At 39.9% G+C, this 25,314-nt stretch overlaps 1 protein-coding gene across 3 annotated transcripts in view; it reads left to right on the top strand.

Annotated features, from left to right (window-relative positions):
- Nucleotides 1-24,108, top strand: part of si:dkey-49n23.1 (semaphorin-3D) — a 44,466-nt gene extending 20,358 nt beyond the window's left edge. For 2 of the 3 annotated variants that reach the window (XM_035520395.2, XM_035520394.2), the window contains exons 3-18: nucleotides 9,819-9,979; nucleotides 10,915-10,977; nucleotides 11,352-11,471; nucleotides 11,794-11,887; nucleotides 12,588-12,716; nucleotides 13,083-13,225; nucleotides 14,389-14,503; nucleotides 14,662-14,731; nucleotides 15,546-15,690; nucleotides 17,162-17,384; nucleotides 18,666-18,754; nucleotides 19,619-19,654; nucleotides 20,066-20,223; nucleotides 21,006-21,070; nucleotides 21,369-21,502; nucleotides 21,871-24,108. In XM_035520395.2, coding sequence (XP_035376288.1) covers nucleotides 9,819-9,979; nucleotides 10,915-10,977; nucleotides 11,352-11,471; nucleotides 11,794-11,887; nucleotides 12,588-12,716; nucleotides 13,083-13,225; nucleotides 14,389-14,503; nucleotides 14,662-14,731; nucleotides 15,546-15,690; nucleotides 17,162-17,384; nucleotides 18,666-18,754; nucleotides 19,619-19,654; nucleotides 20,066-20,223; nucleotides 21,006-21,070; nucleotides 21,369-21,502; nucleotides 21,871-22,275 — 2,150 coding nt within the window. In that variant the 3' untranslated portion in view covers nucleotides 22,276-24,108. The remainder of the gene's footprint in view (nucleotides 1-9,818; nucleotides 9,980-10,914; nucleotides 10,978-11,351; nucleotides 11,472-11,793; nucleotides 11,888-12,587; nucleotides 12,717-13,082; nucleotides 13,226-14,388; nucleotides 14,504-14,661; nucleotides 14,732-15,545; nucleotides 15,691-17,161; nucleotides 17,385-18,665; nucleotides 18,755-19,618; nucleotides 19,655-20,065; nucleotides 20,224-21,005; nucleotides 21,071-21,368; nucleotides 21,503-21,870) is intronic. The other variant, XM_081705345.1, reaches the window with a different exon arrangement.
- Nucleotides 24,109-25,314: the final 1,206 nt, after the last annotated feature.

Here is a 25,314-nt window from a genome sequence, read left to right as displayed (position 1 = left end):
GGAACAGAAAACAGAACCACAATCTGATGGGCATCATGGGAGTTAACATAGGAGTCAAGCAATTGTTTTAGTTTAGGAAAAGTAGGCTATGCTATACTCATGGTATTGTATTTTAGTAGGCTAAGCTATACTTGTTGTATAGTATTTTAGTAGGCCATGCTATACTCCATGGTATTGTATTTTAGTAGGCTAAGCTGTACTTGTTGTAAAGTATTTTAGTAGGCCATGCTATACTCATGGTATTGTATCTTAGTAGGCTAAGCTATACTTGTATAGTATTTTAGTAGGCCATGGTATTGTATTTTAGCAGGCTAAGATATACTTGTTGTATAGTATTTTAGTAGGCTAAGCTATACTCATGGTATTGTATTTTAGTAGGCTAAGCTATACTTGTTGTATAGTATTTTAGTAGGCTATGCTATACTCATGGTATTGTATTTTAGTAGGCTAAGCTATACTCATGCTATAGTATTGTAACAAGAGTTACAGGTGGCTTGTCTCAACTGTTGTAGAGACTGATGGGAAAGGATGTGAAATATTTTTCATGCTGTTAAATGAAAGAAATGACACAGACATGCACCCCCACCCCCTCATATTATGCGCATACACAAACATAGGGTCAATCACAAGAACAACCTGATCTCAGGAAAAGGGTGATTACGGTTCGTGTGAAGTTCATACAAATTAGCTGTTGCCAGGTGATATTTACAGGAACAACTAAACCCCTTTCATTTCATTTTTAATAATAATGAAGAGAACCAGTTACTTTCTGAGCATTCACCTATCTTCCTTCTGTTGGACATAACATATAACATGAGAGATTGCAGCTTATGAAAGCAGATGAAATAACAAATTTTGAGAGCTCAATGAGCAAGAAATCTGCTAGCAGAGAGGAAGTTTACAGAATAGCCCCATTTTTGTTGTATTCCAAAAAAGACAAGGAAAAAATCTTCCACAAACCATTTTAATACAACTGACCAGCCTAGGTTATGTGTTCAGGAAAAATGGCAATTAAAAAAAAGCAATGAATGATTAAGGATTGTTATTATTAGGGGAAATACAGCACACTTTGTCCTTAACTGGGGTATGCACATGCGCACACACACACACACACACACACACACACACACACACACACACACACACATACATATTTCCCCTTGCACCATAACCCTGTATGCTTTTTCACACTTTCCCTTATCCCTCATTTTGTTCCAGCTCTGTCTGTCTGTCTGTCTGTTTGTCTGTCTGTCCTCAATTTCACCTCAGTTCCCCACTTTCTCCTCTTACTAAAGCCAAATGCCCTCAGCCACCCTCAGGCTTTCGTTTGACTCCTTAATAAGGACAAAACTATATTTTGACACAGTGTACTTCTTTATGGAGTTCTGCTTCCAAATTCATTTATTCTACCTCAACCATTTGAGTGCGATGCTCTTCTGACACCATTTCAGAAGTTTATAACAAAACATGGACATCAGAATGAAGGCTTTGTTACCTAAGATCAGAAACTCTGCAGTCCCTCATTTTACACATGGCCCCAAAAATACCCATTCCATAGCATTTGGTTTGATGTACCACAGTTTAGTCAAAGAGAAGTTTCTATTCTTTGTTAATGGAAGGAGAGGGAGAGAGAGAGAGAGAGAGGGAGGGAGGAATTACCTTAGTTCTTGTCATTCCCCCCCCCCCCCATTCTACTAATGATGCTGACCCTCAACACCACCTACAGTGGGGGCTTATGAGTACTTATGGATGCCACTGACCCTGGCAAAAGATCTCACAGTAAAATGGAATTTCTTCAACTCCTCCATCACGCCAAACAGGATTTCTGCATATTGTGAAAGGGAGGGGGAGGATGAATGGTGGTGAACCTCCCTTCAGTCTCCACAGAATGGCCTTGTCTTCGAATGGGTGCAGTATACTAACCAGAACTGAACTGGATCCAGCATTGTTAAATTACAATTAATTCAGCACTTGTTCTGTGACCACAGTGATGCATGCCCTGAAATGCAAGGACATTTTTGATTCTCTCCTGACAAGCCAGGTTGGTTTGCTTTCATTTGTTACATTTATGGCATTTAGCTGATGCTTTTATCCAAAAAAATGCTTACAATTATAACAGAGTACAACTTGAGCAACAGTGGCAGGGCTTGAACCAGCAACCTTCTGATTACAAGTCAAGTACCTTAACCACTTAGCTATACAAAACTGTTTGGATAAAAATGTGACTTTCCCAAATCTGAAAAGACACATTAATCAGAATTTGTATTAAATGTATTCAAGTTACAGAATTTAATGAAATATAGGACACTGCAAAACTACCCCCCCCCCCCCAGCTAAATATTGTTACTGCAAATATAAATGTAAGAAGAAGAATAAGTAACACATTGCCCAGGGGTTTTGATTTTTGATTTACTCTTTGTGTGTTTTCTACGTCCCATTTCAGTTTACGGGCCCCTTCTTTTTTCAAGAATGGAGCTTTTTGACTTGGGAATACACCCAACCTGCATACCACAGGGTTGGACAGGCTTCTTCCTAGAGCTGCTAAAGAAGGAGGAAACCCTGATGAGAGTTACATTTTCACTTCCACATATTTCCCCCTTGTCCTCCTTGAATAAACAGCTATCACAGAAATCAAACACGGATGCATCCTTTCACCGATATCCTCTGAAAGGGCGGAAGGTTGACTACATGATATGCAAGAAAATTACCTAACATCCCATACCTTCCTATCTATTCATCATCTCCATGACCACAGAAATGCATCTTCATAACTGTCTCACAGACCGTTTGCAAATCGTTATCTGAACCCATCAAGGGGATATTTAGGTCGGCTTATGTTGATACAGTAATTAGCATTTCGTCAGCTGCCATAGAGAATTACCCTTTGCTGTCAGTGTGGCTCAGGCTGTTATCATTGCAATGGAATGCTCCTGTAAGGCCTACCATTGCCCACACGACAAACCCAGCACTGTTGTTTAAACACCCTCGAGGTGAACGTAATCTCTCCTTTGGCATGTGGTCATAACTCAGTCGCCAGCTTTTATTGCCTCACGACTTTGTTTTCTTTTCTTTCCAGCTGCGCTAACATACATGTACACTGTTGTGTGGTACGACATGGTTGTGTTGCCCTCCTGTGAATGGCAGCTGCAAAACTTCAGTATGTGACATAACCAAAGTGGTTCCTGCTTCACTCCACAGTACCGATAACATGACAGCCCAGTCCTAGAGAAGCAGTCTGAAAGCATTTCATGCTATGTTGGTGCAAAACAATGCGCTGCTTTATGGCATAATGCCGCTGTTTATTCAGTGAAAGTCATCTGAGGCAATGAAAACATTGCAAGGGTGTTTTGTTATTAGTCTGTTTCTTAATGTTATCCAATAACCATGGCAGGAATGTTTATTAGACATGATGTATCAAGCAACGGGAACTGTGTCAAAAGGGGTATGCTTTCTTCCTTGACCTGACACTGACACTGACCCGATGCCGAACTTGCAGAATAAAATGTCTGTGGTATCTCTAAATCACGTTCTTTGTAATGTTATGACACTTCGTGTATTTTGACATCAAGGAATGCAGAGGCAAGAGGTTGAAAAGTGTGGTCGTCCTGTATCTGATCGCACAATTAAATTAATCTGCGGCAGCCTCAGGTCAGAAGTTCATCAAAGGATCGAACCTTTTCCTTGGCCAGATCTGATTCTACCTAGTTTTATTTAAAAAACAAGCAAAGTCAGGCAGAGTAAGGAAAAACAACTTCCCTCACCTACTTTCATAATAATGCTGTGAAAAATGGCTGTTTGAAAGCCACTACTTCAACATTTTAATGGTAAACACTTTCCTTAATCAGGAAGATCTAGGGACGTCTAGCCTGCATGTGAGTTTTTGCAGTTTGTAGAGTCTGCCAGACACCCTGAGCTTCAGTCAAATTCCAGATGTCCACGTCAAAGAAGTTTAATCTGACATTTCACTAGTTGGAGATGACGTTTTGTTGGGAGTGGGGTATGTAAAAGTAAAAAATCTGTAGAAGTATGAAATGTGTCATCCCTCTGAAAGGCATTTGTATAAAATGTTTATACATATGTAAAAATAAAATGTTTTTATTAAATGTTTATACAAGTTACTCATTACATGATTACTTCAATTTGTTGATTCATGCTTGATTAACTTGATATGGGACTGTGCCTTGAGTCATTACAACATATGGCAATGGTAACCCTTAGAAAAACAGTCTCCAGTGTCAAGCAGAAAACAAAACCTTTATGAAAAAGGCTGGAAAACTTGCCAGACTTAAGATGTTTACATGGAATTTTTCCCTACGCAAATTGCATTCTTGCATCCCTTCATATGAGGGGGACAGCCTGACCGTAAAGAGAGCAGCTGCAATCAACAAACCACACTGCCTGCAGTAAAAACTCACTGGCACGGTTTGAGTGTTCAGACAGCTAGACAGCCTTGCACACCCTGACAAAAGTGGAACTCATGAAGTCCTAGCCCTATTCTGTCCTTCTCAACCTACATAATTAATGCCAGTGATCCAGTTTATAGCTGCTCACAGTGAGAGAGTGAAGTCTGTTGGTACAGATATGCATCCATGGCCCCCCGCAGATGGGAGAGTCCTCGAGCTGACAGACTCAACTGTGTGCCGAATTTTATGCTGCCTAGCTCTTTGCTTACTCAAGTGTGAGGCCACAGATGCAGTGGTGGGAAGATGTTTTCACAATTCATGTTCCTCCTTTGCCTCCAGCTCCTGGGATGTGTGCCCTCACTCAAATCTTCCGATCTTTTGGCATCCCCATGTTTTCGTTACCACTCATGCTTTAAGTCCAGTCGAATAATCCAGACGTGAAGTACTGCAGAGGGAACATGAATAGGTAAGACTGAGAAATGTCAGGTATCCAATGAGACATGAGGGCTGACCTTTTACAAGCACTCCTGAAAAAGTGCATTTGTCCTTGATCTCCCGCCATAATGAATCTGCCATCCCTAACGTCACCTCCTATTCAAGTCCATTGCAAGGACGGTAGAACACACATTACCAGCTATTCCCAAGGGTAGTTGGCCTTTTCCACTATTGAGCTATCACAAACAAGTTGCTTGTGATCATGCATTATCCACTAACCTGTGATTTCCTGAAATCATTCATTTTTGATGTAGTCTCATTCCTCCCTGCAGCTTTTTGTTGAAACTCATCGGACATAAACTTGTCTGAGGTTGTTGCAGGTGTTTGGGACAGACCCAGCACACTCCAGCCTTTGACTGCAAACAATTTCAAACAAACATTAGCAACTGGCTTGAGTTTCATGCCAGAGCTCTCATCCACACAATCGATCTGCTCTCTGAACTTGACAGAATCTCTCCCCATATGTCCAGGGAACAAGAAGAGAGAACCAGGACTGGAATTGATTTGATGGTTTAGGATCATACTGGTTTTTATCTCCGAAGATATTTAGTTAAAGATCCGGGGGTTGTTAAGAGGTAGAAGCTTTAGACAAACCTGCATTCCTGGGTGGCCTAATACACATGTTGATGCCTAATACACAGACTTCACTTTGTAAAGAGAATGGTAATCAAGACGCCACCCTTGATCTCTCAAATCTTCAGCTTTTCACCAGCTTGGCTATGGAAACACTGCTGAAACTAAATCAAAACAGTCTTGTCTATGGACACTGACCTGCTGAGAAAAATCAGTGCTGAGTCAAGGTGACATCACATACTTATTTCCTCTACATAGTTTGATCACTACCAAAAACTCCAGAATGCTGTAAAATTCTAAAATCTTAAATGTGGTGGAATCTCAGTTGCTCAAAATGAAAACCTGAATATAAACAAATCCAAACACCCAGACATATTTACATATTTAGGAAAAAGAGCATTCTTTCTTAAAATTTGTCTGTACTCTTCTTCAGTACTGTTGTTGGTAGTGGGTCGCATTTAGGAATATTAGCAAAAATTAGATTGCAAATGGGTAGGATACTAAATGCTTTTAATGTAGGATACTAAATGTCACAAATTAGACATTAAGTAACTTTTTTTTTTAAATGGAGCACCGAATATGTCATTGTTATATTTAGAATGTGTTTTGTAAAAAAAAAATAATAATAAAAAAAAAATTACATTTTCAGATTTTTCCTTTTATGACTCTCAATACATGTCAGGTCTGAGAAACAAATATATACCAAAATGAATTCCATGGAATTTGTTTCTTTAATACTTTAAGTGTACAATGCATAAAATTTTCATTGGAGCTTCGTAAGGCAACTGGTGCCTTTTGACGCCATTTCTCTGTGGTTGGTGCGGCTAATCCCAAATGTGTACCCGACCATCTGCATCACGTCTGTCTTGATTAGGGCTGCCTCATGTAGCAGACAACAGTGCATTGCCTAGCCTGGCCCCCAGTCTATGGCTCTAGTCAAGCCAATTACATCCTTGCCCAATTACACCCGTGTCATGTTTATAAACATGTCAAAACATTGATCGTTAACTAATAGAATAAAAGTGGGTCAGCTAGGTCAATTTCTGGGCATACGCTTGTTATTGTTTTCCATTTTTGCCTGGTCGTACTTGTCACATTTGGAGCTTTGGCTTTCGCATAGTGAGCTTGGAGATATATGTTTTGTTTGTAAGTTTGATGGCAATCTTTGAGTCCTTGCCAAATGGAACCAGGCTATTTGAAAACTCGCTTGTTTCAATTTTGAGAGGACCCTGGCTGCCTCGTTTCAACTAATTCCATCTGGTTTAGGTTCTCTGTGAAGTACATTCTCTAAAGTTAATACAGCATAATATTAAAGACTCACAATCAACTTTTAGGATTTCAACTGACTGGAAAGCCTAGCTTTATACTAAATCTTACACAAAGGGCCTGCACCTTAAATGTCTCTGATCAAAGGAAAGGCTAAGTAATGACACAGTAAAGCCTTATTTAATAAGAACATATGACATTCAGAATGGTTTAGGGCAGGATTTATCAGCGAGACGGAAAAAATGTTACATATGGGAAATAATTCCTATCACATTCATGGAATGTAAGTAGCACATGTAAAACCTTCCAAAACCACATCTATGTTTTTTTTCTATTGCTGTATGGCTTTGTGAGGAGAAAAGGGTGGTCAGATTCAGCATGTAATTCCATAAATGTTTTTTCAGCAATGCTCAGTAGATCCTCTGTGCTCTGACAAAGAGGTCTGCCAGCATCTTACCACACAGGGAAACCCAGTTCCTTCCAGGTCTCTGGGTAAAAGGTTGTGACGGCATAGTGGAAGACCAGCCTGGGGGTGGTTGGGAGCGATGACATTAATCCAGCAGGTGCCATAGTTGCTTTGTTGCCCTTTTGCTAAATGGTTTCCATGATGGATGGGTCTAGTGTATCCCTGTTAGAAGATTTATTTGTACTTGTCAGTGAGAAATTGCCCTATCTCACCTCTAGGTCCATTTCAAATTGGGCCATGCTCTTTGGACTTAAAAGAGATTATGAGTGCTCTTAGACTACATACACACACATTGTTTGTGGCTATGATTATACAAATAACTATATGGTGAAGCTCTGAAAGTGCTAAGTAAAACATATTGTCAGTATGTATGAATTGCTGCATAGCCAAGCAAGACATGTAGACATGGTAAAGGCAAATATTATGAGTTAAGCTCTACTGGACAGGCATTACCTATTATCCTATAACAAAACTGAGGGAATTGTATAAGAAAGGCTGTGATTCATATGTGGGTCACCTAGTGTAGATGTAAATACCTCTGAAAGCTGACGTTCTGCCCCATAACCTCATTGTCACAGTTTCATTCCAGATTTACAGACTGCACTGTACGCCCTGTCTCAAAGAGGTATTCAGTCTCTTTAAAATGTGTGGGAATTCTCTGTGGACTTCTGTGAATGCAAACGTCTGTCATGGAGCTCTTAGCAACAGCTGAAGAGGATACTTCTTCGTGGCCTGGGTTTCTCCCTCCCTCAATTAATCTCCATCAGCAAGTAGTGAGCCCTGGTGACAAGTCCTGCTGCCTTCAAGGGCCCCGAGATGTGAAAAGGGGGTTTTCTTTCTGCTAAGAGAAAAGAAAGAATGAAACAGTCCAGGGGACAGTGTAGGTTTCTGCATTAGTCTTTTATTCAGTGGGGAGCACAGGGAGGATTCATCTTTGTGAAAATTATTGGCTGGAAAACTGGTTTTAAAATTCTTTTCAGAGTTCACAAGAATGTACTTTCTCCATTGTTATTGTTCAGCCTGTCAACTACATTTGAAATGCATTTTTTCATGAAAAAATTGTATTTTGCTACCATAAGGAACATTCCGTGCAATAATGAAGATAATACAGTAATATAAAGTTTATTGTGTTAAATGGAAAAAATATGTGGTGAACCAATCTTGAATGAAAAATCTAAAGATGCTGATATTATTTACATTCCTGTACAATGACCTAATACATATTTCTATTCTTGTACAATGACCCAATGCATATCTAGAACTTACAAGTACATGCTTACTGGCACACATGGTTATATGCAAGCAGTTTGCTTTATACATCAGTGTGGATATTATTTCAGCCTCACTGGCATTTTCCTTACTGCATATCATTTCCATTTCATAGTGCATCTCAATAACGCATGAAGCTTAAAAAACAGCAGCTAAGGTTTTCCTAAAATTCCAGTCCAGTGTGATTAAGAATCTTCCGATTCAGTGTGTAATCATATATACTCCTCCCTCTCTGAGGCTGTGTTGGAACTGGTGTACATGGAGGGGTGGTGGTGATGGTGGTGGTGGTGGTGGTGGTGAGTGAGGCCTGGACACCGAGCCCCTATAACAGGCCAGTCCCACTGGGAGCACCAAGGAGTGTGCAGAGGGAAGCTGTCAGGGAGGGCGGACAGGGTTAATTCACAGTGATTGGATGAGGCCATTTTCTGCCCGGTTAAACTCCTTCTCCCTAGGGAGAGGGGATGCAGCGAAGCATGGTTTAGCTGTGAGGGAGAGTGTGTGTGTGTGTGTGTGTGTGTGTGTGTGTGTGTGTGTGTGTGTGTGTGTGTGTGTGTGTGTGTGTGTGTGTGTGTGTGTGTGCACATACATATATATGTGTGTTGTGTCTGAGTAACTCACAAGTCTCTGTGTAAGTGCTTCCATGGAGCCTGGCTGGGGAATGGGCTTCATTCTTCAGCTGAGTATCAGAAGGCCTGATTTGTGAAAGCGGGTCTAAAAGGTTGTGTTGTGATGTCTGACTGATGTGTTTATTTTAAACGTCTCTCAAACTGGAGACACACTTTCCATTACCCTAACACTAAGATAGTTGATTGGCGTTGGACTCAAATGCATGGGTGATCTGTATTCTGTCTGCAGTTTTATACTTTCTGAAATATCCATAAATGGCAAACATTAGAACATTCCTGAGCCAAACTCTAGTCTAGTAACTGAGCCAAGAATCTGGAAAATAGTGAGGATATAAGCATAAATATCATCTTAATTCCAGAGGGATTTTAGAAAAACTGGCACCCCAGTGGCATCCTCAGAATTCCCTAGGCAGAAACAGGTGTCAGAAAGAGCATGGTAGCATTAGCAACAAGATTACAGTTCATTTTAGTCAACACATTATAGTTAATTAAGTAGATAGACTTCTCAGCTGTTCTGGTTTGTGGTGGGGTGGAATATATGTTAAGTGAAAAAATATGCATCTAAAAGGTAATAAAGATTTTACCATCTTTGGGAACGAATTACAAATTTGATGTAAAAATAATGACATTAACTTTACAAAATGTGACTGTACCACATGGATATGCATATGTCACACATTTTCTACTAATTATCCTGCCCCCTGTGTCTTGTTGCCTCAGAGCTGCGATCGAAGAACAGTTCGGCTGTGTTCTGGCGGGGCAGGAGTGGTGGTGGGTATCGGGCCCTGCTCCTGGATGAAGACCGGGGTTGGCTACTGGTGGGCGGAAGGGACCATGTCTACTTGCTCCATTCCGAGGGCCTCACTCAGCCTGAACTAAAGGTTTGAACCCCCCCCACTGTCTCTCCTATGACCCCCGTTTCACCATGGTTCTAACTTGAAATCAGTATGGGGTATACTTCATGAAGCATGGATTGAGGAGATGTTAGAAACGCTTGGATGGAGATGGTCGATGACACTATGTGTCGTTGCTCTGTCCACAGCAAGGTCAAAGCATGTAGTTCTGTTGATGTAGGCATGGGGAATACTTTCGCAATGATTCGACAGGGCTGCATAACACTGTGACCTCTCTGTGTTCATTTGTTTTTCCACCTCATGGTCCAGATCAGATCCTAATCCATCATGACCATTATAGGTTTTTGTGAGAGTAAAATGGCATACTTGCAATAAATGGAGTTAACAGTGTCCCTACTGGTTGAGTGGCATAGAGGAGGCATTATCTCCAAATTTGCTATAGTCCATACTATGTGTGACCTTCTGTCCCCCTCATATACAGTCTGAATCGCAGCAGGTACCAGGTCAGTAACTGCTCCTTTTCAAAATGTCCATCGTATGAGAGGTATGCATTCATTGCATCTAGGTCTGCTGCATTTATGAATATTCAGCTATAATGACCAAAACACATGGGCTTATAAATCAGTCTGAGATGAGTCAAACAGTGAGCATTATTCTTCAACACTGGCAAGCTCAGCAATGTTATGTGGTTAGTGATTGCATGGGGTGTGTAAGATTTTTACCAAAATATTATGGACACACTTACCTAAAACTGTGCTGGGAATGGGAAAAAAGAATCTACAAAAATTAAATAATTAAAGGTACTAAAAAAACCTGTAGTTTACAGGTTGTGTTTATTAATACTTATCTATCAGTTTATCAGACAATCAAAGGCAGGCGTAGTGTTGCCATATTTCTGAAAAAAAAACTGTCTACACTGGACTGTGACTTGGAAAAACAGTCTCTATCCTTCATATTTTTAGATTCATTGGCCAGCTGGGAGGGAACATACTGAACGATGCAAGTATGCAGGGAAGAATCTCCTGGTAAGTCATCCTTGTTTCAGGGTCAGTTAAGGGCAAACTTTAAAAAAAAGAAAAATGGGTATTTTAGTGTTCAGTACTAGCTGCCATATATAGCTTTGACATTCTTCCACTCTGTGATATAAGCAAGACCTTTCAAAAGTTACATTTATTACCCTTTGGAGAGGTATTGCTAATTGAAAATCCTCTAGGGAGCTAAGTTCACCATCTCTCTTCCTTGATATTGATGTGTGTCTCCCTTGCAACAACATAAAAACATCAAAGAGTGCCTGATGAGGTGATTTAAAGCTACTGGCAGCATTTTGCCTCCACCTGTTTTCTGCAGTCACTCATTTGAATCGAGGCTTTATTCAGATCTGCCATGTTCTTTTCTTCAGACGGACTGTGCCAATTTCGTGAGGCTCCTGCAGCCGTTCAACAAAACCCATGTGTACGTGTGTGGAACAGGGGCGTACCACCCTGAGTGCACGTACATGGACCTGGGTCACAACATCGAGGTGAGATAACTGGTCTCCTGTAGGGGCAGGCTGGGCATGTCCCACATCTTCCTTTCTCCTGCCTTTTATGGTCGTGACAGTCGTGCGTCACTTCGCCTTTTTACAGCTTGTGACAGAACCACAGGTGGCAAGAAAAAGACAACAGGCCCTTCAAAAGCCAGCTTAGAGCCTCTTACTTTGTCAATATGAACACCAACAGGGGTGAAGAGAGTCCTCAGTCCCCTGCTGACATATATTGACTGAAAGGCTGAGCGAACAATGAAAGCACTATATAGATAGAGTAATATGGTAAGAGGGTGACATGCTTGCCTCTGTCTCCTAGGAGCCCACGTTTCGGTTGCTAGGCCATGCTGTCGAGTCTGGCAGAGGGAAGTGTCCCTTCAGTCCACACGAACCTTTCGCCGCTCGACTCACTGGTAAGCATCTGTCTGGAATGAGAGTGTGGGATGGGGTTTTCGAGAACTGCAAATGGATCTCCAAAACATCCATAATAGCAAAGATGAACAACCGTAGCAGTGGCACTTTGCTGAAACTTCTAGTGCAACCCCCCCCATCCTCTTTCCCAAATCCACCGCTGTTCAGTTCAGTCTCAGCTGACCCTACTTTGACTCTATGCTCCTCATACCCTTCTATTAGTCTGCCAAAGGCAGACACTTTGTTATATGTCCTTCAGCTTGTGATGTCATTGACTGACAAACGAATCCATGTGACTTGAGTGCAGCTGTGTGGTTATGGTGGGGAGTTTCCAGCACCATCTACAGCTCCGTCTAAGACTGGCACTGTCATTTGTCTGTTTCCTTTGAGTCCTATGACAAAACCCACCCACCCAATCACCTAATGTTAAACCATGGTCAGGAAATGAAAGCTAACCAAGTAATTAATATTTTTGCTTTTTTTTTTTTTCATGGTACATAAACCATATGCCTCACAATTAAAGACTGCTCTGTATTTTTAATATTACAAGGAAATCTATAATAAGCAATATTTTGTAATCACACAAGCCACTATTAATAGTTTGATTAAGGTTCTGGAGATCAAAGTCAGGCTAATTTAATTTGGGTTTATTCTATTCTTAGAGCAGACTTAAAGTCCCCCATTTCTCCTTCTTCACCTTAGATGGAGACCTATATGCAGGAACATCGGTGGACTTCATGGGAAATAATGCGGCCATATTTCGTACCTCTGTACACACAACCAGTATACACTACATTCGTACTGAGGCGAACCATGAACACTGGCTCAATGGTGAGAGATCTCATAAGCACATTATTTGCCTCATTTATCATTTATGTGACATGCAGTTTTAAAATGTATTTTTATGCTGTGCACATGAAAGCAAAATTAATTTCGATGTGCTTTTTCAGAAGTTGTACACTTTAAATGTTCCTATGATCTACGTGAATATTGTGGTAAATAAAAATGGGCCTTTTTATTTGCTTGCATATAAGCATAATTTCCAATTACATATAAATGTATCTACAATTTTGTGTCAGCTCTAAAAAAACACCTCTAATTAAATGACAATCACTTCTATAAGTCAAATCATTCCAGTGCATACTGCATCACAGCCTTGCACATGCCATCCTTTTCCTGATGTCATTTCCTCCCCAGAACCCCAGTTTGTGGGCTCCTACTCCATCCCAGACACGCACAGCCTGGACGATGATAAGGTCTACTTCTTCTTCAAAGAGACCGCTGTGGAGTCCAACCAGCTGGACAAGCGTATCTACAGCCGTGTGGCCAGAGTGTGCAAGGTGAGCATAACTGACAAACCACAATGTAAAATGACACGCAAAAGACATTAAGATGACTTGTGCACATCAGTGTACACTGGACAAATTAGGTATAAGATTAGGTATAAGGCTGTGTAACATCCAGACTAATATCCAACGAATTCCAAATTATTAATAGTATTATTCATATAATAAAGAATGAATGAGGTGTTTATAAGAAGGTTATACGCTTATTCTGGCCATAATAGCATATTGTGTTGTATTTATTTTGTGTGGGCTTATGGTGTTTGTTAACTTTATTACTAATTTTAACTTGCGTTTCAATATTGTATAGCCACCTTGTTCTAGGTTCTCACTTAACTAAACACTTCAGCAACACCATTGTTGATGCAACAAACAATGAAAGGAATTTAACTCACAAAGATCTAATATGCCAGGTGTTACCAGAGTAAGGGACGGGCAGCCACTTTGTGGGTGCTCCAGCTCATAAGTAAATGCCAGCAGTTATTTACATACAGAAATCCAGTGCAGAAAATGATTAATTATATGATCTTGAGGTTTACACCAACTCTTATAAAGGTTTCAAATACAACTGTGTTCAGATTTTTACTGCCATAAAACTCACACATGACCATGTCCCCATTGTAAGTGTGCGATCAGCAGCTTTTAGCCAAACTCTACAGCTGTGATGTCTAATGTATTCTGCCTCACTTCTTCACCTTTGGTCTTTTGAACAATGTGTACATGCTCTGAAACTCCTTGTTAGGCTTACAGCACTCTGCATCAGGGCTATAACCCTGCAGTGTGTTTCAGAGAAGATCCTGAAAATAGGTTTTATCTAGTACATTTCAGCTGAAGCACAGTTATAGGTACTGGTAACACAAAATACTATTCTACAGTCTAGTTCTGAATGGATACATGAATACACTGCTTTAATGAAACCTTGTTGCCATCACTGCATAGTTTTGTGGTAATTCAGTCCAGTATGTGAAAAATCTTTTTTAAAAGATGACATTTTACATGCATAGAATGTTAACCAACTGGTATATGGCTTCACTCTGTGTGAGATATCTCCCGGAGAGTTGGAAGCAATATCATGAGGCTTTAATTTAAAATTACGGTTCCATTTATGTATCAATCCATTATGTTTCAATTGGAAGCTGATGTTTGGATCTGCTTATCAGAATGACATTGGTGGGAAGAGGAGCCTGATTAATCGTTGGAGTACCTTTCTAAAGGCAAGACTGCTGTGCTCGGTGCCAGGGCCGGGGGGTCTGGACACACACTTCGATGAGCTGGGTAGGTACATACCAACACAGACTCTGATGCACAAGGGGATTTCTATAGTACTGTATTTAAAAAATATATATTTTTGAACTAATAAAATAAAATCTTGTTATATCTCAAAAGGTTTACATTTTTTGTTGATTCTTTTTACTTTTTTGTTGTATTTTCAGAGGACATTTTTCTGTTGGAGACCAAAGATCCACAGAATCCAGTCATCTATGGAGTCTTCTCCACTTCCAGGTAAGACCCTGAACAAATTACTTTTTGTGTTTAATAAGGTTTCATCTCTCTCTCTCTCTCTCTCTGTCTCTCTCTCTCTCTCTCTCTCTCTGTGTGTGTGTGTGTGTATGTATGTGTTTGTGTGTGTGTGTGTTGCTCCGTGTGTATGTGCTTTCCTTAGTTAAAGATCATTAGCTACATTTAAATTAATAAATAGGTGAAAGCTAAATATTATTTAAAAGTAATTAAATTCCCTTTAAAATTTAGTTAGTTTCCCAAACCTGATGTTTGCTTATGATGCTATAACTAGGACTATTCATATATTTTTTTATTTAAAAAAAATGGAAAATGTATTGACTGATAGTATGAATCTGATTAGTGATGTCCACTATAATTGCTCACAAAAGCTTTGACTAACTCTCATTCCACTCTGTGGGAAATATTGTTACTTGAAATCATGGCTGGGAACATGTTTATACCGTGAGAGTTTTGGAGAAGCTGCATCCTGCCAAGTTCTCTGTGCGTGTCACACCTTCAAAGCAACTTTTCTAAATCATAGCTGCGATTGATTTCATCTGATTATCTCCCTTTGTCCTGTCACCTGACGTCAGAGGTCCTACGCCCTTAAAGACAACAGTCTGGTCAAACAATGTTTTTCCTCCCCTCCTGATTTCTCCAGTACAATCTGTCTTCCTTCACCCCTCTTCCCACCCAAGAGAGGAGAAGTCTGGGGGCCATTCAGAAGGGTTCAAAGGTGACCGGTCTGAAGAGACCATGTTATTCTAACCCAGCAGTAGGCTAACTATCCCTTCCCATCCTTCTCCTGTTTCTTAAGCTCTGTATTCCGAGGCTCGGCTGTATGCGTCTACTCCATGGCTTCCATCCGTGCTGCCTTCAATGGGCCCTTTGCCCATAAAGAGGGTCCTGACTACCGCTGGGTGGAGTTCAAGGGAAGGATCCCATATCCACGTCCAGGCACTGTGAGTCCTCCACTGGAAGATATTCTGTATGAAAATAGGGTGTAGGCCATAGTGGGAATCCAATTGGAGGAATTATTGTAACAGCAGACGTCTTTCAGCTCAGCTATGGGTTTTTGGCTGACAGTTGATGTCTAGGAGCAAACATATCTAAAGCAAGTAACAGTGTAGAATGCATATGTCATCCTGGCTTTAAATATGTTGTGTGCTCTATTCTTGTCCTGTGGAATTCCATCCACCACCAACACACTAAAAATAGAGTGGCATGTCGCCACAATTCTTTATATTTTAACATACACAAACACAACTGCTTAGACATTCTTTAAATATGTTACAAGCATTTATAAAGAAATGTGTTTTCTCTGATTGAAAACATTGAAACATTGCATTATAACATTATCATACAGATTCAAAGTTGTTGGTTGTTAGTTTTTTCCAAAAGACAATTATTTATTTATTAGCATAGAAGAACAAGGTTTTAACTAACTGATTCTTAATCTGTTTTTCTTTAATTCTACATTAATGCAAGTATCCTCATTTGGTTTTAATGACAGCATAATCTAGGTGATGCATTCTTTCATGAAGTTCCAGCAGGATTTGTTGCTGGTACGGCACTCCAAGCCTTTAACAGTTCTTCAGGAAGCCTTTTTTACTGAGCATTCAAGTTTGTCCTGGCTTTGATTGCTGAGAGATCTTGTGACTGTGGAGGGCAGACCTTTTCCCACGTTACACCTTGATCATCTTTCCTGCCAAAGTTTGGAATACCATAAAACCACCGTTTGCATCCATCCTTTTAGCGGCTGTATACTCGTGGTAGCTGTGATCATGGTGTGTTGGACCTAGAGTGGCAGTCCTAATGCTGCTGGCTGTCACTCCTCTCCCTGGCTACCCTGCCTCGCGGGGGCTGTAAAAATGTTGGCGGCCGCTTTTGGGGTCAAGCTTTAGGGTGGTTGTTGAAGTGGCAGAGGTGTGTGCTGTTAGCACTAGCTTTCCCAAGGGAGGAAAATACTTGGCAGGGGTGTTAGCTCTTTGGATTCGCTTGATTAATTCTCAGGTCAACACCACAAAGTTCTCTGAAGCTACAACTACACCTTTTCAAATTAGAGCACTTTTTTGTGCTTCTGCCCATATGGTAAAAACTACATTTTTTAAAAGGAAATGAGGCTAATTTCAAGTTATTTCCCAGCTATATGGGATACTAACACTTTCCAGTGCCTCGTCATGGACCTCCAATTTGTTTGGTTGACTTTAGCTTGCCTTGATTAAAATCTTGGCAACTAGCATGAATTGTAAATGAGTTTAGAAAGCACTTCCCCTCCAGTCTGACCTACTGGTAAGCATGTTGAGCATGTTGGAAGAGAGCAGTTGTTGTTTTTTAAATCACTTTGTGTCTTTTGTGTGGCAAAAGTGATTTTCTTTTTGGAAGATACTCCCTCAGTATACCACAATTAACACTCATGTTGTGTCTCTTTAGTGTCCAAGTGAGACGTATGATCCTCTGCACAAGTCCACCCGTGACTTCCCCGATGATGTTGTGAGCTTCATGAGGGGGCACCAGCTAATGTGGGAGCCAGTGGTGCCCATCCACCGACGGCCACTATTCACGCACATCGGTGCCCCCTACAGGTTGAAGAAGTTGGTGGTGGATAGAGTGGAGGCAGAGGATGGCCAATATGATGTACTGCACTTGGGCACCGGTAAGCTGGAGAAGTGACTATCAAGAGCTTCACTAAGATCTGCTCCACTGGGAGCTTTTGAAGTTGATCTTAAATGGACCTCACTTATCTGAGGTTGGATATTTTGAAAGTGTGTTATCATTATTCTGGTGGTTACATAGGCTCATGTTTAAACCAACACATGGTCATAAAAACCATAACCAGAGAATAAGTGATTTCACTGTATTGGAAAAGGAGCCAGATTAAAATGAAGTAAACTGTTAGCCAAGTAATGAGGGTACTGTTCACCGTTTATACAACATGGCCTGTTGCTTTTGATCAGATCAAACCCAGCTACATATCCCAAGACTGCCTTAAGCACTTACACTTAGGATCATCTTGACACTCTGAAAAGCAAATACTCCATTTCTTATGCTACATTCATGGACCCAGAACCTTGTGTTTGGCTCACATTCTGGAAGCAATACCCTTCTACTGTGGAACAATGAACATCACCACACCACCTTTCTGCTAATGTAAACACATACTGGTGTAAATATCAATGCTGCTGATTACACAGTGATGACTGGCCCCTCTTACACTGCACTTCATTGAAAGGGCAAATGAGGTTTTGTTCTTTGCAAAGTTCTTACACAGAGACTATGTAAGCCACCACTGCTTCATATGCATATTTGATCCTCTGAACTCTGCCAAGTGTAACTGAATCATTTAGGGTAAATACAGACTCTAGAAGCAAACACACTTTGTGTAGAGGATGGTCTTGCCTACTGAACATCCCAGTTTCCCCATGGCAGGAAGTGTAACAGCTGGTAGCGCATCCTCACTCAAGCTTTTTGTTGCCCTTTATCTCTGATTCATCAAGGTATCAAGGTATTCATACAGTTGGGAAGTATTTTTAAAATAGCCTGGGGAAAACAGTTGAAATATATATTAAGTTCAAGGTCAGTGTTGAAACTTGAAAATGGTGGATAAGACAAATGCTGAAGTATCTACAGTCTTGTCTTGAATTACATCATAAAAGACACATCTAATCATAGAACAGCTGTTACTTCCTGTATGTTACACTAAATGGGGATGCCTGGATAAACTGAAAATTGTTTACTCAATTTATTATATACATCTAAAACTGGAAGGGACTCATCCTCACTGAGATTATTTAAACATGTTTGGATGTGATACATTGAATGCACACTTTAAGGTAAAGTTTGTGTTTGCAATTTAACAGGACGTGTGCTGCCATTTTTTTTTAAGTCCCCAAATGTTTCTATTGTGCAATCACCCAATTCCATTGTCTTCCTCTAGATGAGGGCAAAGTGCTGAAGGTGGTCTCTATTCCTAAGGAGAATTGGGAAACTGAAGATATCATACTTGAAGAGCTGAGTGTCTTTCAGGTACCTCACCACAGTCATGCTTTCTCTGTCCTCTCCATACCACAGTGTCCTAAGCATCTTCTTCCTTTCTGGTGACCTGCCACGCAAAGCCTGGTGTGTCATGGCTCTGTCTAGTCGTAGTTTCCGTGCGAGAACTCCAGCAACAGAAATAACCTTTTAAAAGGAAAAACAGATTCTGGGCATATTTCCAAGTGCTCTTTACCCAATCGAGTGAAAGGGACGAATGTTAGGAAGAACTGATCAAATAAAAACTGAAAAAGAAAATGGATCATTTTTGCTTGCTTAGCCAATGAAAAACGAATCTTCCATTCAAGGTTTTAGGCAGGAAGGAGTACAGTTGACTCTTCTCCCAGAGAAGAAGGGAAAGAGAGGGAAACAAATGGTCAACAAGTGATGAACAGGAGATGTGGGTTAAAATGGATGAGTTGTGAGGTCACACACGTTTTTGCACGTCTCATTGAACTGAAATGTTATTCTAACAGTTCCTAGGTCCCCAGTATAAAGAATGAATCAGTAGAACAAAAACTGCTGTTTGGATTCACAGTTGGCCCTGTGCTTAAGCCCCTATATCCAGGCACTGGAGACATATGAGAGTATCTTATCAGCCAGCACCCACCCCAAACCATTTGTAAAAGAGAGAGTTGTTGTAAGAGTCAAGGATCATTAGTTCCCTGACTTATGGAGAAGAAATGAACCAATGAGCTGGAAAAGCCTGCAACTGGCTCAAGATCCTAAGATGAGTTCCTCTTGTTCAGTGGCAACAATGCGTGTGTGTCTCTCCCCCCCTCCCCACCTGATCCGGGAGGTGATTTATGGGGCCACATTAATACATGCTGAGTTTGTTTTTTTCTTTTTATCTCATAGAGTCCAATACTAAGTATGGAGCTCTCCACCAAGCGGGTATGTACACTTATTTTGTGGGTGGTCATTTAGAGGTAGCACTTAGCAGTGTTTGAAGACTTCCTATTGGGGAGATTAGAAGCCAAGACAGAAATTTGAAGTGCAGTGAAAAATGGCTCATCCTTGGTATTATATTGCACCTTGTAAAAATTGTAGTACTTTTTGTCATTGAAAAAAAGTTAAAGGACTAATAACTGAATTCTGAATTTTCTGAGTTTAGTTTTTTCTACATTTTTGTCTTGTCATTCACAACATGCTGTTTACTGTAATCTTCATCTGTGCACATTTATACATACACTGACAAGAAGTCATTTTCAAATTTAACTAAAAATTGGAAGACGCCTCTTTTAAATAAAAAGTATGGCTGTACATGTCAGAGAAAAAAAAATCAAAGCCTATTTTCTTGTTTAGCAAATCCTGTTCGTGAGCAGTGAAGAAGAGGTTGTCCAGCTTCCTCTGCATCGGTGTGAACTTTATGGCCAGGCTTGCGCGGACTGCTGCCTGGCCCGGGACCCCTATTGCGCCTGGGATGGGACGACCTGCAGTGGCTACATCCCCATCAGCAAGAGGTGCCTCCCAGAGCCTTTCAGTCCAATAGTAGTGAAGCCCTTGTGTCGTTGTTGTATGACCATGCTGCCCACCAAGGATATATGGCCTCTGACTCCTACCGATGCCCTGTTACTATGGTGCAAATGCAGTTCTCTTGGTTACCTTTTAAACCATTTTACAATGGTAACTTGTGGCCTATCCCAGCCAGGTGTATGTGTAAGGAAGTCATGCTTTAGTCAGATGTCTCTGCTCTAGTATGTTCAGATGAATATCTCCTGTTCACTAGGGACTGTTTACTGTAAGGCAGGAGGAATGGAAAGCCTTCAGTGTTAAGTGGATATACCACTGTTTTATATGGATACGAGCCTCCAGGCAAAGCTGTAGTCCCATTTAAGTAAACCACACTGGCATGCACTAACCCAGTAAAACAATAAGATGTCTGTGCTATGCCAATTGTATGCAAACAAAGTTGTATGCAAGTTAAAATGTAAATTCTATTTTTCCTTATTATTTGTAAATGAAAGCTTCTATTCCATATAAAGTCTCGTAAAAGTTCCTTTAGTATGACTACATTTCACACAGATATATAGCTGAAATACAAGGAAGGCTTAATATAAATTTGTGAAAAGAGCGCTGATATCAGTGTTGATAAATTAATTGCATTTCATTTTTTTAATTAAAAATGGTAGACCCATTGGTATAATGTTTATTTTATACATACAAAATCCTTCCTGTTAAAAACAAACAATTAGTCAGGATCCAGTGAGGCACTGTCTGACCGACATGTACTTGCATTATGCAGGCGTGCCCGGAGACAGGATGTAAAGTACGGAGATCCCTGGAGCCAGTGTCAGGATCTGGGAGATGGTAATAAATCTAATGCTCTATGCTAAACTCACCCAAGTGACTCACTGCATAAAGCCAACATTGGATCCCTCTGTATTCTAACAAAAGCCATATACAACTGCTTTTAGTGGTTAACATCAATCATGAATTTTGCCTTATGTATAATGAAAAGCAGACTATTACACATCTTAAAACTAACATTTAGCATTGACTGACTAAGGCCAAAATGACTGCTGAATTATATTGGTTTTTGATAGCACATAGCGTTCCTAATAATAATAATAATAATAATAATAATAATAACTGAAATGCTTTGCAGGCTTGGATGACATAGAACTGAAGGTGATTTACGGAATAGAGAACAACTCCACATTTCTGGAGTGTGTGCCGCAGTCTACTCAGGCAGTGGTCAAATGGATCATGCAGCATGGTCACAACCAGAACACTATAGAGGTCAGTAGGAAGACCTTGGAAGTAATGCTTGACTTTATGAATGCAACATGTGACAACAACTTGCAAAGCAAAAATATTCAGGGTTGATGATGCACCAATATTCTAGGTTGATGACCACAAATAGTATTTCCATCTGGTTATATGCCAATATCAATTATGATACCAATATTTCAGATTTACTAAACATATTTATTTATTAAAGATGGACTAAATCAAACAGATTCGAAATATGGCATGACCGCAAAATACAAACCAAAACAAACAACAAAATACCCTAATACACAAAGAGTATGTTCACATAGTGTAATATTCTTTGATTTACAAATGGTCCCAAGTTTTGTGATTTAATTTTTTTTGTTCGTTCCCAGCTTCTCCCGGGTGATAACACCATCCACACGCGGCGAGGACTCCTCCTGCAGCACGTCACCTCCTCGAACGCCGGCCTCTACACGTGCACATCGCACGAGCACTCTTTCTCTCGCACGCTGGCTCGCTACGAGCTGCAGGTTATTCCCGAACGGCAGATGAATGCCGCGCGTAGTGCGCGACTTGCTGAGCCCAGGCTGGCCGGCAACTACGCGCCATCCCCGCCACACTACAAAGACCTGCAGCTGATCGGGGTTAGCGGCCAAACAGCCGATGAGTACTGCGAGAAGCTGTGGCTCCGCGAGAAACGCAAGCAGAAGTTACGCACATTGAAGTGGAAGCAGACCGCAGAGAACCGCAAGTCACGGGTTCGGAGGCAAAATCCGCCGTACGAGCCGCTACAATGAAGGCTGAGTAACGGACGTTTAGGGGAATGAGAACATGTGGGCTTGTCTCGGTTGAACAAAGTTTGTTTCGTAATTAGTTGCCCTTTTATTTTGTATGGAGGCCAGTTTGGATCATATTACTAATAGACGCACTCAGTATTTTTTATTTTTTGCAATTGTCTGCCTTATTTTCCCAATAAAAAAGTGACCCTAGTGACTTACCAAAAATGTATAGCACTATGTTAGTACTATATTATGTACAGTAGAAAGCAGCTTTGCTCTTAGCAATTTTTCTGCTGAGGAATAGAGTATTCAGCAGCTAAATGCACTGTAGGCTACACTGTGAAAGCCTGTGCTTTGCCCACCGTTGCCACCTACTGGCCAAAATCTCACATGGGAAGCTTTTCATTGAATATAACAGCTAATACTGAAACAGAACGACATGCAAACAGGCTACCCTAAACACGCTATCATACAAATGTGAGCCGAATTCTGTGTTTTTGCTGGGATGGTTTCATAGTATTCGTATGCAAATCTGACGTTTGCAATCTAGCTGCCACTTCGTATGGTTGCTTGAGGGAACGTCTTGGACTATGCTCTGACATGAGCAGGTGTCTCTGAGATTGAGCGGAAGTTTCAGCAGGATGTTCCCTTCATCTCCTTCCTTCCTTTCTATGTGCTGTGTCTTTCTCGCTTTCCTGCAAACAACCCTGAGAAAATCTAGTTTGCATTTGTGACTGCATTAAAAAAAAAGAAAAAGCAAAGCGTGAAGTGCAGCAGAAGACAGAGTCTTGCTAATTCGTTTCCTTGTGCATGAAAATGTCTTCCATAATTCCCAAGATTACTGGAGCACAGCAAATGGGATTCCTATTTGTCTTGTGTTGACAGGCTAGGAAGGTTTGTGAAAAATGGCCTGGCATTTGTGTAAAATTAAGGACTATAAAATGAAAAGCATGATTTTTCTATGGATTAACAAGATCAAATTCCAATAGTGTTTTGTAACTTTTTGCATGTGTATCTGAAAACCGGACAGTCAATGTAATAAATTAACTAGTATCACATTTACAGCATTCTAAATGATATTTACAGATAATATGCTGTATTATTAAATATATGCCCAATATTTCTTCAGTATTTACATTTACATTTTACATTTTAACATTTGGGTTTTGCTGTAAGTAGAGTTATAGTGCATTTTCAATTTCAGTGATGTAAAGATTGTATTTAATAACAATTTTTGAAACAGTGTATTGTATACTTTTTGTTGTGAGCAGAGTACACATCATGTTATGTTGATTTTATTTATCACAGCAATGACGACAAAGTAAAAGTGTCACTTATAAACTACAGACCACACAGATTTAGCAGTGATTCATAAAAGGCTAATGGGAAGATTATGTTGAACAGCTGTAAATGCCATTAGTCATCTCTGTCAGTTGTTCATTTTCATAATTTTCTGGTTTTGATAACATGTACATCTGGTGTATTGCATTAATATTATTCTAATGACTGCTGTGTAGCCATTAAGCTGTTTTATTATGACAGTGTCTACCAGTTACCTCTTAAAAACAAGCAGCTTTGTGTTAATATGTTGCTATTCTCATAATGTAAGCAATTTATTAGTGTTAGTTATATTATTTGCTGTTTATAGGCTAGTTGTTTAACCAGCCTCCATGCTTTGTGTTGAAAAGACCCATCATTCTCTAGATTAAATTTCACTTGAAGTAAGATCTCTGATGATACCAGAAATTATCTTAATTTTGTACAGTTTTTAATCTTTAAAACTCATTTAAATCCTTCTCTGTGTAAAAATAACTGTGTGAAATCTATTAAAATATTCATTTTTTGTGTATATTCATGCCTATAATGGTGTTTATAAGATTATAATTCTAGTGGAATATACATTTATTTTTTAGAATTATGTCCAAAATGTCCAAGTAGTTGCAGCCAAATAACAGAAGAGTAGATTAACACTTAAGTGCATTTGTACCCAGAGAAGCATATAGAAATGAACTGACCTCGGATAAAATGTTTAAGGTGATCCCTTCTATTCTAAATTAAAATATCCCATCGTTTTTCCCTGTATCCAACACCACCACGCGTTTAGCTCTGTCGTCTTAGCTCAGTGATGCACCCTGCTGGTTGACTTTCATATTTTCACATTATATACCGCAGCCTCAGGTCGTACAGTTTGATTAACGAGCCTTTACTGCAGTTCAGTATCACAGTGCCAAGTCATTTTATAGCAGTGATGTTTTAATCTTCACCGAATACATTGGTTTCCATACTATTGACATCTGATGTTCATAGAAGTAGCTATACGTTACAGGTTACATGGAACAAAAATCACTAAACCGAGAGGATTACGAATACCCATACCTTCCAGCAGACGTTTAACCAAACTGGTTTAAAATATATACCTTTACCAACAATTTACCTAACGTGGTTTAATCTATTAATCTCTAATTATGTAGTTGTTCACAAATCAAGCATGAAAAAAACTGCGTTTATAATTTTGATACCTTAGTTCACGGCAAGGTGAGCAGACGTATTTGCCATGTAGGAAAAATAAATATATTGGGGCATTTTTAAAGATTTTACTCAAATAATTAAAACTGTGCAGAAATGTAAATAAACATTAAATATTAAAGGTAATCGCCTTAATGGTATTTTGTTGAGAATAATTTGACTAAAACTATTACTCTTAATCTCCGAAAGAATACGATACAACATCTGCACATCAGTGTAAACTACATCTGTAGAATTACGCTGTTGCTACTGAGGGGAAAAAAATAAAATAAAAATTCACAAACGCTTAAAATAATGTGTCCCTTGTAGAGAATACCATGACCACTAGAGGTCCGTATCAGCCCATCAGTGAAATTCAACATCTTTTCCAAAACATATCTAGGACCAGGTTCCACGTGTCCAAACCACTACTGAAAATCGTATGTTGTATGTATTGTTACCATTATATAATTACATCTCTATGTTAGTTATTTTCAAAGATAATATTAATTTTAGATTTTTCGAGGGGTGTGTGAAATGTTAGTAGGAAAA

This window comes from Electrophorus electricus, chromosome 22, assembly GCF_041902795.1.
Source record: "Electrophorus electricus isolate QZ-2024a chromosome 22, ASM4190279v1, whole genome shotgun sequence".
In the NCBI taxonomy this organism is placed as follows: Eukaryota; Metazoa; Chordata; class Actinopteri; order Gymnotiformes; family Gymnotidae; genus Electrophorus; species Electrophorus electricus.
This window is presented reverse-complemented; position numbering and strand designations above follow the sequence as displayed.